General features: G+C 39.1%; 1 protein-coding gene across 9 annotated transcripts in view; it reads right to left on the bottom strand.

Moving 5' to 3' along the window:
- Nucleotides 1-19,153, bottom strand: part of NBEA (neurobeachin) — a 672,061-nt gene that overhangs the window by 22,314 nt on the left and 630,594 nt on the right. For 4 of the 9 annotated variants that reach the window (XM_086329378.1, XM_086329375.1, XM_086329380.1 and 1 more), the window contains 2 exons: nucleotides 3,840-3,929; nucleotides 886-1,078 (listed from right to left, as the gene is read on the bottom strand). In XM_086329378.1, coding sequence (XP_086185504.1) covers nucleotides 886-1,078; nucleotides 3,840-3,929 — 283 coding nt within the window. Of the gene's footprint in view, nucleotides 1-885; nucleotides 1,079-3,839; nucleotides 3,930-4,248; nucleotides 4,312-19,153 lie in introns of all 9 variants that reach the window. The other 5 variants (XM_086329374.1, XM_086329372.1, XM_086329379.1 and 2 more) reach the window with 3 other exon arrangements.

Below are 19,153 nucleotides of genomic sequence, written 5' to 3' on the forward strand. Positions count from 1 at the left end.
GAACTGGGCCAACTAAATCATTTAGTCACATCCACTGCTGTCCTGGCTGGATAAGTATCAATTTGTCGAATTTTCATGACAGAATTATATCACTTCAAGATGTACTGGCTGGAACCTTCAGGAATGAGTTTGGAGAAAACACACATGAAATGGCTAAACAATTTAGATTTTGTCTTCTCTCGGACTCAAAGCTCCACAAAGAGAGGGATGCTATTTGCCTTGTCCACTGCTGCACTCCCAGTGCCCAGGACCACTTGACACAAAGTGGTCATTCGGATATTTCCTAAATGAGTTAATCAAGTGGGAGAAAAAGGATTTGAAACCACCTAGATTCAAACTTGTTTTTGTTTAGTATGGGATAAAATTTGTGTTTTTTTTTTTTTTTTCTTCCCCTTGCAGGAGCAGGGTGGGAGGACCTGAATTATTTGTAGAACTGATTCAATTCATCAAATACTTATTAGATACTGATCCATTAGCCAAGCATTCTGTGAACGTCCCTGTGGCTCAGTGGGAAAGAATCTGCCTGTCAATGCAGACACAAGGGTTCGATCTGTGGGTTGGGAAGATCCCCTGGAGGAGGAAATGGTAACCCATTCCAGTGTTCTTGCCTGGGAAATCCCATGGACAGAGGAGCCTGGTGGATTACCATCTATGGGGTCACAAGAGTTGGACATGACCGACTGACTAAACAACAACAAGCACCGTGTGCGGCACTGTAACACAGCAGCAATGAAGAAGGCAGACGAGTTATTTAGTGAAGTCTGGCAGTTATTTATTCTGCTGCTTTCTGTAGCTCATGTGGCACACTCGCTAGCCCTCCACACACTTACCTGAACCACAGTGTTTTAGACCCCGCTAGTAAGTGACTCCCTTAGGCCCACGTACCTACTGTGTTGTGCCATCGGTTCACGGCAAACAGCCTGCTGCAGGTCACCGTCACCACCGCAGGGATGGTCAGGTGGGGGAGTGTGTTGGCCGCCACGTGCGTCACTGGGGAGTTTGATGGAAACTTCAGCACCATGATCACATCCTGCTGCATCTGATCTTTAAACATGAGTGGACTCTGTGGAAGGAAACACTGTTGAATAGAAAGGGAGGAGAGCAAAGAAAACAGAAAGAATAACAGAGTTAGTGACAGCGTGGGGGAGCGTGAGATTAAAACAAGCTAGCGTGAGCGCAAGCAGGCAGCAGAGCAGTCGGCGCTCTGGTCTGTGAGGCGGGCACAGCCAAAGGAGCAGGCACTCCGCACAGCTGCTGGGAGAGGACCCCCAATTACTAATAACCAGCTGCAATTTAGGTGCTGCCAGACGATGGAAGAGGGCTTCCCTGGTGGCTTGCACGGTAAAGACTCTGCCTGCAATGCAGGAGACCCAGGTTCAATCCCTGGGTCATGAAGATCCCCTGGAGAAGGACATGGCAACCCACTCCAGTATTCTAGCCTGGAGAATCCCATGGACAGAGGAGCCTGGTGGACTACAGTTCATGGGGTTGCAGAGTCGGACATGACTGAGTGACTAACACGCTTCCAGAGATTTAAGAAGTTAGCTTAGAGATATGTCCACATGATGCAGTGTAATTTTTCAGTGCGGTTACACCACTGTGGTGGAAAGATCAGTCAAGCCAGTTCCCGACAGTGTTTATGTGAAATACGAAGTGAATTGATTCTTTCATCTTTTACCTGGATGATGTGGGGGCATGGCTACAGTCTAAATAATTAAAATTCAACAGCCTCCCTTGTCCGTGCTCCATGGGCACGTTTCTGCTGTGTCTCTGATGACCGTGGTTTAGGCTCCTTCCCGTGCTCAATGGTGAGCTTCCTGAGAGACAGCACTCTCTTTGCTTTTTTAATCTTTGTTTCTCAAACATCTAGTATATGACTTGACAGAAAGGAGACACTATTAGTACTACTAGTAAGTAGTATGGTGGTGGTGGTTTAGTCGCCAAGACATATCTGACTCTTTGCCAACCCATGGAATGTAGTCTGTAAGGCTCCTCTGTCCATGGGATTTCCCAGGCAAGAATACTGGCGTGGGTTACAAAATACTGTACACATTATTACATAAAAGACAGATAAGAATGCTGGAAATAACCACTATTTAGCTTTCATGCATGTTTTCTAATTGTTCACTATTTTATAGAGACGTGTGTGTGTGTGTGTGTGTGTGAATTCTCTGCTACATAAACTTAAAAAGCTGATTTTCTTTATAAACAGTTCCATGCCAATTTAGCCTCTAACAATTTCCCCTAGGAAAGTAATGAGTTCTGACTGGGCATTTCTCCAGGGTAAATATTTTTTACTACTATTATTATTAAACAGAGAAAACCAACACGGGGATAAAACTCTTCTGCCAAAGCATTTCATAAAATAAAGTGTGAGAGAGATTCTCTTGGACAGTTTGTTAAAATGCTTCCTCTCAGGTCTGCAGGCCCCATGTCTACGCTGTGCCTGGGTGTGGGGCTGGGGACGACACGCGTGGTGAAAGCCTCTCTGTTTGGCTGCATGTGAGGACCCACCTCAAGCAGCAGAGTTCATTAAACAGTGAAATTGCTCAGCTGAGTTACTGTATAGGAAAAGAAATGTTTTCAAACACACACATTTGTTTATGCTTCAGTAGGTGATGGACTACCAACCCTTTGACGGTATAGAGGATGCCTCGCCTCTGTACTGCCAATGCTTAATGTCATGCCTGGCACACAGAGGGGGCTCGATTCAAATGTGTAAAGTAGTTGACAGGATAAATGAAAGGTATGAACAATACTTCTATCACACAATAACAACCTGTACATTTGTTTATACATATATTATGGACCATGTTCCAGGGCATTTTACTCCAGTATGAGGATATCTGGTCCCTTGACAATTATCCAGAAAAGTTGATGAACTGTAATTCATGCTGCAAATACATTTTTGCCGTCAAGCATTTTTTTTTCCCCTCAGTAAAAGCTTAGTGGAAAATCACAGTGAAAAAGTAAGTTCTAAAGTAGTTTCTTAGAAAAATTTTTACCTTCAAATTAAATAGAGAAATGTTAACTGTTTGCTTAAAACTGAAAAGGGGTCGTATTCTTATGAAAATGGATCTTAAAAGATTCAGATTGAAATGAAAAGACTATTACTTCTTCCCTTGCAAACTGAGAATATAACGCCAGCTAACATTTACTGAGTACCTGTATGCCAGGGGCTGGTCTAAGTGCTACATACAGTACTGAGTCATTGCATTTTCAGGGCTGGTGCGATTTGTTACCCTCAGGCTACACAGGCTGAAATGTAAACAAAGAGCTTAAATACCTCGCCCAATTCATTCATTAGTTCGAGGCAGACATGGTACTTGACCCAAATCTGGCTCTGAGGTCCTTATTTTTAATCTATTTTCTTGACTGCTGCCATGCAGAGGCTGTATATTATCTTTATATTTCTTTCCTTTTCTTAAAATGAATACTTCCTCTACCACACTTTGCCCCCAAAGATCAAACCAGCTACCTTTAGATTGTGTTTCTTTTATATTTTTCATTCTAATTTATAAGTGTAACCTAATTTTGGTGCCTGTGTATACCTATAAGCCTGTATGTGTATGAAGGGGTTTATGTATATGAGCCAACTCCTAATAGAGAGGGCGGCGATTTTTGTGAATCCAAAATTGAGCTAGCTGAAGCCGAACTTAAAGATAAGAACTATACTCCTTTTTCTGTTTCTTTCTAGGTAATCAGTATATCCTGAGGCTGAAGAGTTAAGCCAATACATCGAGAAGATTTAAAACGCTGCTAAAAAAATCACTATTTTATTTGAACTCTACTCAGGTACAAAGAAAGACAGAAATGTTCCGCAAGCTGCTACGTCTTACCAGGTGCATGGCAGAGCTCCGAGGCGGATGTGGCTCAATAAGCAACTGAGATGGCGTTTGTCCAAAGTTCTGTATCTGTGCCTCCATGGCCTGCAGGGGAAGGAGAGTGATTGTCACAATCAGTATGCATCAACGAGAGAGGTCAACACACTCTGACAATGCAAAGTGTATCCCAAGTCAGCCATGAAAAAAGTCCAGAAAATTCACCGGGTGCTCTTCTCCCAGGGTGCAGAACCATCCAAGTGTTAGTATTTTGTAGACAAGCTCTGCTTCTCCTTCCAAACATGCTTCCGTTAAGTCACTATTCTTATTTAGAAGCTGGGGTTAAATGTGGAAATGTTATCCTGTGAGTACATGCAAGCAGCTAGAGACCAGAGAACACTCTGAACACTAAATACAACACAAATACCTTAATAAAGTCCTTTGTAAGAAGAAACGTATGGGGATCTCTAATGAAATAAGCTTCTGGAATCTTAATAGGAAAAAAAAAGAATGAAACATAAAGTCCACTAAGGATACAAGATAAAATTCAAATAAGCATGTCTTCTAATCAATTAGAGAGTAATAAGTAGAAAGAACATTAAGACTTCTGTATAGTCATCAAATACAGCAAAACTTTCACTACAAAAAATACAGTTTAGTGTGCTATGCTATTCTAAGATATATTCTGAAATATTATCTATAAGCTATGAATTCATTCCTCTCAAAAATCTTCTGAAATTTTAGAGAGAACTAACCCAAAGAGGAAATAATTCTTGGGGCATCCTGACCTATGCAATATGTCATTAAAACCTATGCAATATGTCATTAAAACCTATGCAGATGGAAATATTAATGAGACTTTGTCATTTCCAATGAATATTTCTAGATTGCAAACTGTCTGAAGTGTGCAATACACCTTTTTGGTCCATATGTCAAAGAGAAAATCTTAAAAGAGATTTAAGTATTTCTTCTATACATACATTTTACAGCCAAAAAATGCAATCTATTAAACCAGACTAACAGAAATATTTTTCTGAAATATTATAAGCATGTAATTTAAGTCAATAAGGAGAAGCACAATATTTACTATGATTATTACTATTATTTACTATTATTATTACTCTGTTACCATGTTAATTTTTCCCCTAAAATTGTGTGCAGTTTGGTGGCACATAAAAGTGAAATGCGAAAGTCACTGCTGAATGCTTGGGAGTCAGGTAAGTTGGTAGATGACTCTTGGCACAGCCCTGCCACTAATCGTATCACTATCTTCAATTCTCATTTATAAAGTCTTTAAATTTAACAATCTGTCCTCCTGGACTGCATTTTAAGAAAACGTTTATCAATAAAAGTGTGAATTTTCAAATTTATTAGCAATATTAAACATGAATGCATCATTATCTGCCATATTTTAGCAAGTGCATAATGGGGCTTTGGCTCTTTATTTGCAGAGGCAACAGGATGAATTACTAAATCTTTTTAAGTACGGTCCAATTTTAATGTATACATTTATTTGCATGGTGTCCACTCACATGAGAACTGTGCTGCTGCTGCTGCTAAGTTGCTTCAGTCGTGTCCGACTCTGTGCGACCCCATGGACTGCAGCCTACCAGGCTCCTCTGTCCATGGGATTTTCCAGGCAAGAGAACTGGAGTGGGGTGCCATTGCCTTCTCCATGAGAACTGTGACTACCAACTAAATTGTGCTAACACAGATACCATCATACTTCATCTCCCCAAAGCAAGATTTATGATTAGAAAGGGGAGAGACTATTTCTGGTTAGGTTCACATTATCAACAATAAATTCTGAGAATTATTTGGGAAAAAAAAAAAAAGAATTGTACTGTTAAAAGTTGCCCTGGTTAGAAAATGTCCAATACCCAGCTTAATGCATCATGAACTAAATATAATGATATCTACTATTACTTGTGTTTTTACTCCTCCAGATAGAGGACCAGGGAGTGGGGAGGGAGACAGAAGTAAAATCAAACACATTTAAATTCCTAGATCAGTGCCCTGCATTTGAGTAGGTAGCTTTTAAATGTTCAAAAAGGAAGTGAATCAATAAACATGCTTTGCTTGACTTTAACTTTTTTCCTGAAGGGGAACTATTAAAATTATATTAGAAAATGTTATGAAACTGACTTTATTTCTAGAAATCGTCTGTACAGTTTGCTCTAGTGGGTCCTGCCACTCATCCTTTTGGATTGAGGCAGAGTACACATGCACATATATATATCTTAAATGCTTCAAATGGCATCAGGGTGAATTTTAAGTTGTACTCAATCTTACCTTTTCAATAAGTCAGTCTGTTCCCAACATTCAACATTTATTTCTTTTAAGACAAAACTGAATTTCTCTTCCCTACGATCTACATCACATGCTTTCATGACCTAAAGGTTCCTAGTTCAATATTTATCTTTTAGCTATCATGTAATCCTGTCCTCCAATAATTTCTTACCCTTTGAGTTTAAATTGATCAGACCTTTCTGATCTTGAAAAAGCATGTTGTCTAAGTCTATTAAAATGTTTGAATGGTATGTGAGCACCTACTGATTTTCTTGACTGGCTCCCCCACATTTAGAAAGTAATCCAAGTCTTCTTTTCACCAAGATGGGAGGTACTACTGCTGAATATCGTTATTGGGCAAGTGGAAATCTGTTATATTATTATTTGTATATCATTCTCTCCACTTTCATATGTTCAAAGATTTTGATATTTTTTAAAAAGTGATGCTGAGGAGAAAATAGTTTTCCATGGGCAGGTTGGGCTTTGAACAGAGATACAAATAAAACTAGAGCAGAAAGGGGTGGGGGACTGATTAATTTTTATGGTGTCATTTCTCTGTTACTAGCTCATATTTTTGATTGCCTGTTTCATTTCTTTAAACATAGTGAATCTTTTAAAAATAAAAAAGGGAGGGAGGTACTTTCTATGGGCACATGCCCAGGGATATACACAGTCCACACTGCAACTTATGAAGCATAAAGATTGAATAGTTGTTCTGATGGAGAAGAAAACACCTCCCTTCATGCTAACCTTCGGCAGGGTTTTAAATCCTTGCCAGATGTCCTAAATCATAATCAATGTCCTCCATATTCTCACAGCCTATCTTCCCCTTTATCATGGAACTCAACACAGAATTCTTTATGTGTGTCTGTTTGCTCAGCCTGCGACTCTCTGCAGGTTAAGGCTGTGATTTAGTCCTTCCAAAAATGTCTGAATACAGAAGTGGGGAAATGGTAGGGCATTTGGGCAAAACCGAAAGGTAGCCTGAAAAGAGAAAAGCACAGTAGCGAGGAAAACTTCAGAGCTCTTGATTCTTACAACTCAATACCACAGAAATAACTTAACGAACATCTTTTGAATGTTTACTCTACGCCAAGGCATACAAACTCAGACAGCAGACTGTCCCCCAGAAGTTTTCAGCCCATGAGGACATGAGATGAGGACATCAAGGTGCATGTTAGGGAGGATCATGGGTGAGGCAAACCCAGAGGGCTCGGGAGCCCCGAGGAGTGACAATCAGACTCAGGTGGAGGATGGGGGAGGGAGAGAAGGGCTGTAAGGACAGGGACTTCCAGAAAAAGAACAAGAGCTGAGGTTTGAAGGTTAAGTAGAAATTAGCTGGTCAACATCATAAAAAAGAGTTTTTGCTATGTGGACTTTTTTTTTTTTTTTTTTGCCATATAATGGAATTTTCCTAAAGACATCAAGTAAAAAACATCCAAACAACTACTAAAAGTTAATTATAACTTGGATTCTTTCTATATTATCAGAAATGGGATCTTAAAAAATTCAAAATATTTCTATTTCTCTATATATTGCTCTGCATGGGTCAGAAAGATAATGTTATTCATTAAGACATGTATTTATTTTGCACCTACCATTCTAGAGATCTCTGATACTCACCAAACAAAACAGATACTCTTGTGGAGGTTACATTCTAGCCAGGATGTCACAGGGGCTTACGTTCAGCCAGATGTCACATACTGGCATCCCATGGGCTAGATTCAGCTCACAGGCACAGTTTCTACTTGAGTCAACATGTACAGGTCAGGAAATTTCATACAGTAAACTGGGGTTTTTTGGCTTCTCTCATAAGAATCAGAAGCTCCTGCATGGCCCCATCATCATTCCTGTGTGGTAACACTCGGCTGGAGCACAGAGACTCCTTTTTAAGGCCCATCGCTCATGTGACCCGTGCATAAACTGCCACCTCGCCCAGCTTCAATAGTTTATGCCCTGCTTGACCACATCAGCATTTGTGAATCCTTTTAAAATCGAATACCAAAACTTTAGTTTATGTTACAAAAAATCTATTGCATTATGTATATTGTCTATTGCCCTTTTCAGTGAAGAAAGGATAAATTAACATTGCATATGAGAGCACATGAGTTGTGTAATACGTATGACACACACAGGTGTTGTACACTTGAAACACCGCAAAAATCAACTATACTTCAATAATAAAAAAAGAAACAGGTATGTTCTAAAATTAGAGGGTAAAAAGACTGCTTTTAACACCTTGGGGGAAGTTCTAAAACAGGAATTCTGCAGGGAAAGGCAGAGAAGGAAAAGGAAAATGTGAACCGAATTATGCTTAGGAGGACAATGTAAGTACCTCTGATTTCCAGATTTCATACACACACATGACACACAACTCAGTTTTACCTGCTTACATGGAATATAAAGCTCCTACTAGGGAAAGTTCCCATACACACTGTTTCCCTTTTGTCCTCCCTACTTTCTGATTGTTCCTCTCCTTAGTATTGTTTGGCTCTCTTTGTAAAATACTCCAGGACCCACCTGTCAAATTACAAAATTACCCCTGCCTTCAAGTAGCTCTCCTGTGTGTACGTGCTCACTGCTCAGTCGTGTCTGACTCTTTGCAACCCCCACGGACTGTAGCCCACCAGGGTCCTCTATTCACTGGACTGTCCCGGCAAGAATACTGGCGTGGGTTGCTATTTCCTCCTCCAGAGGATCTTCCCCACGCAGGGGTCGAGCTCCAGTCTCCCGTGGCTCCTGCAGATTCTCTACTGCTGAGCCACCTGGGAAGCCCCATCCAGCTCTCCCTTTTCCCACTTATTCTCAACGAGTTTTCTCTAGTCTTTCAACTTCCCCACGGGTCAGGGCACTGTGTATGGCGGGTGTCATTGATGATACCACGTACCAAGGTGCCCAGTTGGGGGGTAAATGAGTGATAGAATTGACCCCGATTGCCAAAGAAAGGGGCCCTTTTTGTAATTCAACCTCCTGAACAGGGTGGCTTTTTACATTTGCATAAAGAGGCCCTACAGTTCAGTTCAGTCACTCAGTCGTGTGCGACTCTTTGTGACCCCATGGACTGCAGCACGCCAGGCCTCCCTGTCTATCATCAACTCCCAGAGTTTACTTAAACTCATGTCCATTGAGTCAGTGATGCCATCCAACCATCTCATCCTCTGTTGTCCCGCTATGTGCTTGCAATAGCTGTGACACAAGCCTTATTCCTCTGACCTGCTATATCTCTTGCTTAACTGTTTTGTTTTCCCTTCTTGCCTTTCCTCCCAAGAAAGTTCTACCTCCTATATGAACAAAGATACAAGTTTGGGATTAGAAAGCAAGAAAAGAAAGTGAAGTTGCTCAGTCGTGTCCAACTCTTTGCAATCCCATGGACTGTAGCCTACCAGGCTCCTCCGTCCATGGAATTTTCCAGGCAAGAGTACTGGAGTGGGGTGCCATTTCCTTCTCCAGGGGATCTTTCTGACCCAGGGAGCAAACCCAGGTCTCTTGCATTGCAGGCAGATGATGCTCTACCCTCTGAGCCACCAGGGAAGCCCACGTTTGGGATTAAATCCTCAGAAAAGAGAGTGAACATGCTGTGGTGCATGTGTGTTGCATGTCTGCCCATTAATACAAAAAACTTCACAACCAAGGTACAAGGAAACGTGGTGACAGTTAAGGCAAAGTTCAGAATGATGTTCAAATTAATGGTAAATTCAAAATAAAAGACAAAAGTTAGGTGAACAAACGTGCTTTCTCCTTCCCTCTGTGTAGTCTGGTTATCTACTTACGCTTTCCCTGGTAGGCATTAGATAAACACTTTGATTATTCTCTTTTCCTTAGTGCAGATGAATTTAGCCCAGATATATTTTTCTCTGATGGAACCTTTACAAGTTCCAGTTTTTTTTGGCAAATGTTAATTTAGCATTGTCTTTCAGATGAAATGCCATCAGGTCTAAGTGCCATGAGAGAGACAGTAGGAAGAAGCTAATAAGGTAGGCTGTCAAATGACCTGTTTTATATCCATTTTCCTTGGTTGGTAAAATCTTTTAAATGGTTTTAAAAAAATCAGCATTTTGTAAAGTACGATAGGCTATGCTATCCATAATGCAAAATACCAGATTATGTTCAAATTACCAATTATCAGCAAATTTCAGAAAATTTAAGAAAAAAAAGTAAAAGCTTGGGAACACAGAAAAAGATTTTCAAAAAATTTAGTGTTGTGCTTATCCCAGTATACAGCTCTTATTTAGAATGATTTTAATGCTTGAGAGTGGATATTCTTTTTTTCCCCTTTGACAGAAAATACAACTTCAACATATAATACAATTAAAAATATATATGTGATTTTTATCACTCGGTTCTACCTACAATTCTATCAATTCTCTATCAAATAGGAAAAACATGGAATTCTGAAAGCCTGAAATGATAAAAAGAAAGATTACTTAATGGCAGAATGTATTTTAACTGATAAGCCTTTGCTTCTGGTTTATTGTTGCAATAAAACAAGATCATATAAAGCATTACTTTTTAATGCTGGAAAAATAGCAAAATAAATCAAGCAAATAATATCTGCACTTTATTATTTCTTGCCTTATAAACATTTAACTATATAAAAAATTAAAATGCTATTTTATATTAAACTGCTTCTAGTTTTTCACAGAAACTACAAAACAGAAGAACCAAGATGTTTCCTTTGTTTTAACAATCAACTGCATTAAGGCTAAGCCTATGCGTGCATGCGTGCTTAGTCACAAGTCTTGCAGGACTCTGCAACCCCCGGACTGTAGGCCGCCTACACTCGCAAAAGTATTAGAATATTTAAGCAAATATTTGATAACTCAAGCAAAAAAGGACCATATTTGTTTTAACTATCAGACTATGTTAGAAAATATCTGAGGAAGGGGTTCCAATTTGCTCATTTACTTGCCTCAGTGCTTGCTTTTATTTTTTTGGTATAAAGCTGATATATATATATATATATATATATCAGCAAATTTTTATATACAAATATGTATATATATATATTCTTTTGGTATAAATCTAATACATATATATACACATATACAGATACATACTGGAGATTTCTCTTCCTGCTGATTCCTACACTTCCTCCTTAGAATGATAAATTATAAGGATATTACATAATTGACTTAACAAATTAATGTGAAAAACACCATATCCTCTAGATAAAAAAGCTCTGTCTGGAACATCTAAAAAAACATATTAGGTCAGTGCCACAGGTGGCAAGCTCACTCACTTTTTCTCCTGAAAACTAAGTCAAATCAGGTAGAAAAATCCATGTATTTTAATGAGAAGGTAGTGGCTGTTCTACCCTGAATGCCTTAAATATGTTTGCTCCAGAGTGGTGGCTCACTCAGGGCACAGAGAAGTGAACTGGATCGGCATCCTTGCCCCTGGGCGATGGTCTCCAAGGACCGCACCCCTGGTACTGGGTTGGCCTCTGACTGGTTGGGACGCAAGGTAGAAGGCAAAGCATTTATTGTGCGCCCCCTCATTGTCAGGTCACAGTTTGGCACTGGCTGTGTTGCAGTTCTCTACCTAAGGCCACAGGTTCTGCCGGGTGACCAATTCCCAGGGCTACTTCTCCTGCCAGCTTCTGGCAACAAGCTACCTCCCCTTACACCCTCAAGCCTAGGCCTGGTAACCAGATGTTAACCCCAGGGGGCTTCACCTTCCCTTGATTATCTACTTTAATCTGCCCCACATTTTTGTAAATAGGACTATTTTTAAACTCTTGATTATCCCTTTAAAATTTGTTAAAACTGTGGTTAAGATTTACCACATAAAATTTCACAGTGTAAAATTTACCATCCTAACAATTTTTAAGTGTCCAGTTCAGCAGTGTTAAACACATTCATATTATTGTGCATATTCTCTAGAACTCTCTTTAGCTTGAGAAACTGAAACTCTGTACCCATCAGACAACTGCTCATTTCACCTTCCCCCAGCTCCTGGAAGGGTTTCCCTGATATCAAGGGCTTCCCTGATAGTTCAGTTGGTAAGAATCCACCTGCAATGCAGGAGACCCTGGTTTGATTCCTGGGTCGGGAAGATCCGCTGGAGAAGGCTACCCACTCCAGTATTCTTGGGCTTCCCCTGTGGCTCAGCTGGCAAAGAATCTGCCTGCAATGTGGGAGACCTGGGTTCGATCCCTGGGTTGGGAACAACTCCTGGAGAAGGCAAAGGCTACCCAGTCCAGTATTCTGGCCTGGAGAATTCCATGGACTGTACAGTCCACGGGGTTGCAAAGAGCCAGACAGGACTGAGCGACTTTCACCTCACAGCTCCTGGAAACCACCCTTCTACTTTTTCTCTCTCTGATTTTGACTATTGGAAGCACCTGGAATCAAACAGTAATTTGTCTTGTTGTGACAGGCTTATTTCACTCAGAATAATGTCCTCAAGGTTCATTCCTGTTACAGCGTGCCTCAGAATTTCCTTCCTTTTTAAGGCCAAATAATATCCCATTATATCTAAATGGCATACTTTTTCATCTGTTCACCTGCTCATGGACCCTTGGATTGCTTCTACACTTTGACTGTTGTGAATAATGCTGCTATGAACATGGATATGCAATATATTTCTTTGAAATCTTGCTTTTAATTGTGGATATATAACCAGTAGTGAAACTGCTAGATCATACAGGAAGTCTCTCTTTAATTTTTTGAGGAACCTCTATATTGTTTTCCAGAGAGGCTGCACCATTTTACATTCTCACAGTACTCTCAAGGATTCCAGTTTTGCCAACATTGCTATTTTCTGTTTGTTTGTTTGACTGTATCCAACCTAGTGGGTATGGAGTGGCACCTCACTGTGGTTTTGTTTTGCATTTGCATAACGATTAGTGATGTTTAGACTCTTTCCCTGTTTTTCTTGACCATTTAGATATCATTTTTCGGAGTCTTCATTATCCCTCTGAAAGGGCAATGTGCTGAGACACATACAGCACACTGATGGATACAACTAGGATTAGTGTTCAGGTATAATAAATAAGAAAAATGCTGGCTCGCTTTTGCTTCATTTCCAAGTAGGACTGACCAAAAGGTGATTACACCCAAGTAAGATTTTTATTGAGGATTTAGAATATTTGAGGGATAAACACTGCTATAAGCTTCTTGGGGGAGACCATGGAGTCTTATTCAATCTATGCTTGTTAACCCTCAAAAAAAGAACTAAAACATTCTGTTCTGGATAATTTTCAGATTGACCTGGAAGCAAGAGTTTTAGCAGATGAGTTCTTAAGGATGCCCCCAGGTTTTTGGTTCTTTGCCCACTTTGGGTTTAATCATTCAATAGTACATAGTAGAAGACTCAGTCCAGAAATACTTAATGATATGTGAGAGGTAACAACAGTACAATATCCATGCCAAATTTTCCCTTGATGAATAAATTCACATAAAGCAAACTCTATGCTGGCTGATTCAGGAAATGGAGGAGGAAGGAGGTTGAGGAGAAGGCGGAGGGGGTAAGGGAGAGTAGTATCGGTGGTGACCTGCTTCACTACACAAAATAAATTCACTTGGAGTGTCTGATCATGCAAAGACAATAATGAGAATAATAAAGCTGAAATGGATTTGTTTGGTACATATAAAGATATGAAGACTAAGGTTCACCAGGTGTGGGTATAAACATTACAAAATGAAATCATACCCTTTGACTCAATTAAATTCAAATTAAAAATAGTACTGCATGTATTTGGCAAAAGAAAATGCTCTTCTTTGACATAAATGGGAAACAATAATTTAGATATACTATACTGAGATCAAATGGCTATAAATAGACTCATTATCAATATGTTTAAAACATTTAAACATGAGTCCTAAACATCTAACTAAAATGGTTAGGTACTTAGCTTGAGTAATACCCACTTCAAGAAACTGAAGCATGCAGTATGTTTTGAATAATTGTTAATTTATGCTAAGGTAACAACTGTGTAATATAACTGAAATCTATGTTAATTGAAGATAAGGAAGTCTCTTCCAGCTATTCCTATTACAAACAGCAGGCTGCAATTTTCACCCTTCTTCCTTGTGTAAAATATGACTTTAGATGCTTGTAAAAGCATTTGCTGTTAATTTCTGAAAATCAATAATTAGCACTTCTCAGCACCACACAATAAAAATAACACAAAGAGAGAAAAAAGCATACTTCACATAAATGACATACATCTCACTTTGACTAAGTGCATTATTTATGCTTTTCTATGCACAATTGATGACTATGGACTAGCTAAGGACTGCAGTAATTAGAAGGAGAAAAGATAAAACTAAATTAAAAGATTTATTCACCAATCAAAATTAAATGTGTATCATTAATTTTCTTGATACTAATTTCTATATAGAAACTGTATTCTTGAATTATCTCAATGCATGCCTTATTGCTACAGATGAGAAGCACAACAACAGATACATTTGAACCTATACTCTTACCAGATTTAGGGATTCTTGTTGTTCCCAAAATGATTCTTTAAAAGTAAAAAAGACCCCATGTGTATTTCTATTCCAACAATTTAAAATGTATGGCTTTTCTTTCTATGTTAATTTGGCTTTTGAGTTTGTTAAGATTTTCAGCTCTGTAAAATTTCTAGTAATTATGGGGGGGGAATGAAAATGGTTTTAAGAAATATTTATCTGCCCTTTTGTTGATCATTTGTTACCATGCCTCAGAATAGTCGCCTAGGAGAAGAACCCTGAACATCCCCCATCTGAAGACAATTAGGCGTCAGGGCACCAGTAAACAGACAATATTGTTCTACAACCCACTCAAGCGATCCAGGAGGGGTGGGTGTTAATATCCCTCGTCAGATCAAAGAGAGAAGTCAGAAATGAGGGAAAGTAAAGACTAGGAATAACGGATTCTCAGAAAGAATAGGCAATTATTATAGAGGCCATCAACGTTGTCATGATAAATATCTTCATTTACATGATCAAGATGAAAAGTGGGTTCATTTTTTTTTCCTTATAAATTTTATGAGTTCCTTTTCTAGGAAAGTCAGCATTGCAGCTGTTTTGGTTAAAGACACATTTGTCTTGCTGGTTCTTGACAGCCCTATCATGTCAGTTCTCTGCAGTAGCAAGGAATGTTTCAGCAAGAAAATAAAGTGAAAACTGAAGAGATATATTCTACTTCCTATGGGCATATTTTCACCATAGCAGATCCAAAGGAATGCTTTGTTATCCCTGTCAGATTGAAGAAAGAAAGAAATGAAGAATATATAGTCTAAGACTAAGAAATACTGGTAACAGAAAATTAGACTAAAATAACCACATTTTTATGACTACTGGTAATATCAAAATGTATAAATAAATGCTGCATGGTCCATATGTTCTAATAATTTGCTAGCAAAACAAGCCTTTTATGGTAGACTTCTGTGTATATCTCTCTCTCAGTCAAAGAGAAGTCATTTAAATCATTTTTCAGTTTGGCAGTGTTGACTACAGATATCATGATACAGAGAAATAAATTATTAAAACAGAAGTTCTTCCACAATACTTCATTTAATTATGTTTGGGGGCAGAAGTAATCAATGTCCAGTAGTGCTTCACGGTTTACAAAGTATTTTCACATATCTTTTCACATACAATCCTCAAGTACAGTCCTATGAGTTAGATATCATTTCAATTATCATATTTTAGGTGGTTAAATAAAAGTACATTAAAGTGACTCCCTTATGTCACTCAAATAATGATGCTGGGGCTGTGATATAATCTGTTATCTGATGTCCACCTTTCCATCATCTTTCATTGACTGCTAGGGATCAAACAATCATACTCTGAGGCAGACAGGCTTGACTAATTATACTCCTGATTATAACAGAGATAATTTTAAGAAACAATTTTAGAATATTTTTCACTCATTATAAGAGTAAAGGACAAACGAGAAAAAAAATGGCTGATAAAGATTTCTTAAAGTTACCTTAAAATTTTCTCTACAGTTACTGAAGTTTTACTGAGTTAAAAGTTTTAATAAATTTAAAAGCATGAACAAATAGAAAATTTACAGTTTAAATTAAAATGGAAATGCCCATTAAAAAGCCTTTTACTTTTTAAAGAATTATTTTGGGAATAAGAAGAATATCATGTCTAAAAATAAGTAAGGGACCTCCCTGGTCGGCTAGTGATTAAGACTCAGTGCTTCCAATGCAGGCGGCACGGGTTCAGTCCCTGGTCTGGCAACTAGGATCACACATGCTGCAGTGGCACAGCAAAAACAAAACAAAACAAAACAAAAAAAATAAGTAAATATTCTGTTATTTTAAAGAATTTTTTTTTCAAAATAAACTTGCTTGAGCCCTCTTCCTGGATGTTCTGAGATACCCTTGGGATGGAGGCAAAGAGGATGGAGAGTGGATGGAGCTAGGAGACAGTGGAGGGCAGGGAAGCCTGGCGTGCCTCAGTCCACGAGGTCGCAAGGAGTTGGACATGACTTAGCAACTGAACAGCAGCACAGTGCTTCCTACACTGTAATGCCTCAGGTCACCAGGGGATTTCCTAACATTCAGATTTACTAGGCTGTGTGGGGGCATTGCTGAGAGCAGAGTATGAGGGTCTATCAAGTTCCCAGGTGATGCTCATTCTGATACTGTTGGTCCAGGGACCGTATTCGAGTAGTAAGGAGATAGAAAACCATGGGACCAGATATAAACCAGAACAGCCTGTTTCTCATGTAGGTCATAGGATTAAGTTTCTTGGCCATCATTTGGGGAGTAAAAACATAAAGCAAATCATATAATTTTATTAACATGAAAAAATAAATATGAAAAACACTCATTATGATGCTTGAAAAATACTGCTTAAATAGTCAGATGAGCTCATCTATGGAAAAAAAAAGTGTCTAGAAGACTATGATAAAAGCTCAGGCTTAAGACAATTTAAATAATACCTAATATCCCCCAGATCTAGTGTTTACATGTTATGAAGAGCTTGGTAACAAAACTGTTCTGTCATGTTTCTGCCCAGAGGCTGTCATGATAAAGTTTATTATCAATTACTGCTTTACAAGTATAAAATAAGTTAAGCTGTCATATTTTTCTCAGCCAGAGATCCTAAGCTGTCAAAGAATGTCAATTTTAAATCTGACATAGAGAAGAAAATTATCTGTTATTCTGACCTCTAATTTCTTGACATTTTAATGCTATAATTGCTGTGGTTAGTGCTGCTTCATGATTTCACCTGTCAAGGAAGAATGAATCAATAATCTTAAGACATTTTTCAAATTTTAGCCCTAACTTCAAAGTTCTAGGTACACTGTAGATGTATATATATGTGTGTATGTGTGTGTGTGTGTGTGTGTGTGTGTGTGTGTGTATCTTTTCTATTCTCTTTTACAAAAGGGACATATGTAGATTTTTGTATATTAAATTTCTCCTTTAAATCAGCATTTGCTAAGGCATTAAAAATTATCTTCTTTAGGCTAGTTGGAGCTTAGTGTAAGATAACTGCCACTTTCTTTTGGTTTTATCTTTGTGAAATAGAGTGATTTCATATTTAAAAATACTGAAATGAACTTTGGGGCTTCCCTGGTGGCTCAGACAGTAAAGCATCTGCCTGCAACGTGGGAGACCCAGGTTTGATCCCTGGGTCAGGAAGATCCCCTGGAGAAGGAAATGGCAACCCACTCCAGTACGCTTGCCTGGAAAATTCCATGGATGGAGGAGCCTGGTGGGCTACAGTCCATGGGGTCGCAAAGAGTTGGACACGACTGAGCGACTTCATTTCACTTTTTACTTCACTTCAAGATAAACTTTATCAAATAAAAGGAATGCAATGAACTCAATAAAAGGCTCAACGTTTTGAACACTACTTTCCCCAAAAGCCTTTGTCTGATCATTTAGGTATAGAGCAACTCTCTCAAATCACAGCATCACAGAGCAGACCTCCTGGAACTCGATGTTGATGTTTTGATGGAAGGCAGTGTGCCTTGCAGAGAGCCTCCTCACTGCATAGGGGCAAAAATGACCACCAAATAATGATGATACTATACTCTGTTCCACCTATCCACAGGGTTCTTTCTTGTGACAATAGACGCTAGATGCTTTTATGCTGGCAAACATATGTTTGGTATTATCCCTTCTTTATGGACAAAGCAATGGAAGTGGAAGAACACTAAATGACTTGGTCACATTAGAAAGCTCACAGGATTCAGGCAGGTTCTCATCTTTGTAGTTTCTTAAATATTAATACAGAATTTATTTTGTGGAAATATGTTAGTTGTGAAGTAAAGGAGGTGAGCATGGGGAATGTGGAGGGGGCAATTAACTCCTATTCCTTGCAAGGTCATTTCATCTGTCATATCTGCAATGTCCTAAGTGCTTCCCTAGTGGTCTTAAAGAGATAAAGCTATCTTGATTTGACACAGGGCCTCTGGGTAGGATGGGCTTCCCAGGTGGCTCAGTGAGTAAATAATCTGCCTGCCAATGCTGGAGACATAGGAAACATGGGTTCGATCCCTGAGTCAGGAGGATCCCCTAAAGGAGAGCATGGCAACCCACTCCAATAATCTTGTCTGGAAAATCCCATAGGCAGAGAAGCCTGGTGGGCTACAGTCCATGGGGTCTCAAAGAGTTGGACATGACTTAGCATCTAAACCACAAAACACTGGGTGGGTCAGGGCCAGTGCTCTGCTAGTGTGTGTGTGAGCCCGTGCTGCCCGGCGGAAGTAAGGTAACAGTGTTCCAAGTACATGCTCTCTCACCTAGTATTTTAAGAACTGACAGAAAAGTTTTTCGGTGAGAGAGGTGGGCGAGGGGCTTAGGTAGGGAGGGCATACATGGCACTGAGTGACTCTGGGAGCTTCTCTAATGGAACCTCAGTGTTCAGCAACTATGCCCTCAGACTGGGAAAGCTGGAACCCCTTCCCAACCTATTTTTTAATTTTTTAAATTACTCTCTTTCATGTAATGTTTCATGGAGATTTTCTACAGTTTGACAATTCTATACAGTTTTTTTTTTTTTTTTTTTTTACTGTCCAAAGCAAAGGAGTGTTACCTTGTAGTAGCAGGTATTTTTATAGAATTCAAGTAATAAACACTATATCCACAT

The sequence above is a fragment of the Bos grunniens genome, chromosome 12 (assembly GCF_055505025.1).
Source record: "Bos grunniens cultivar Pamir isolate PY7600 chromosome 12, Bosgru_T2T1.0, whole genome shotgun sequence".
Taxonomy (NCBI): domain Eukaryota; kingdom Metazoa; phylum Chordata; class Mammalia; order Artiodactyla; family Bovidae; genus Bos; species Bos grunniens.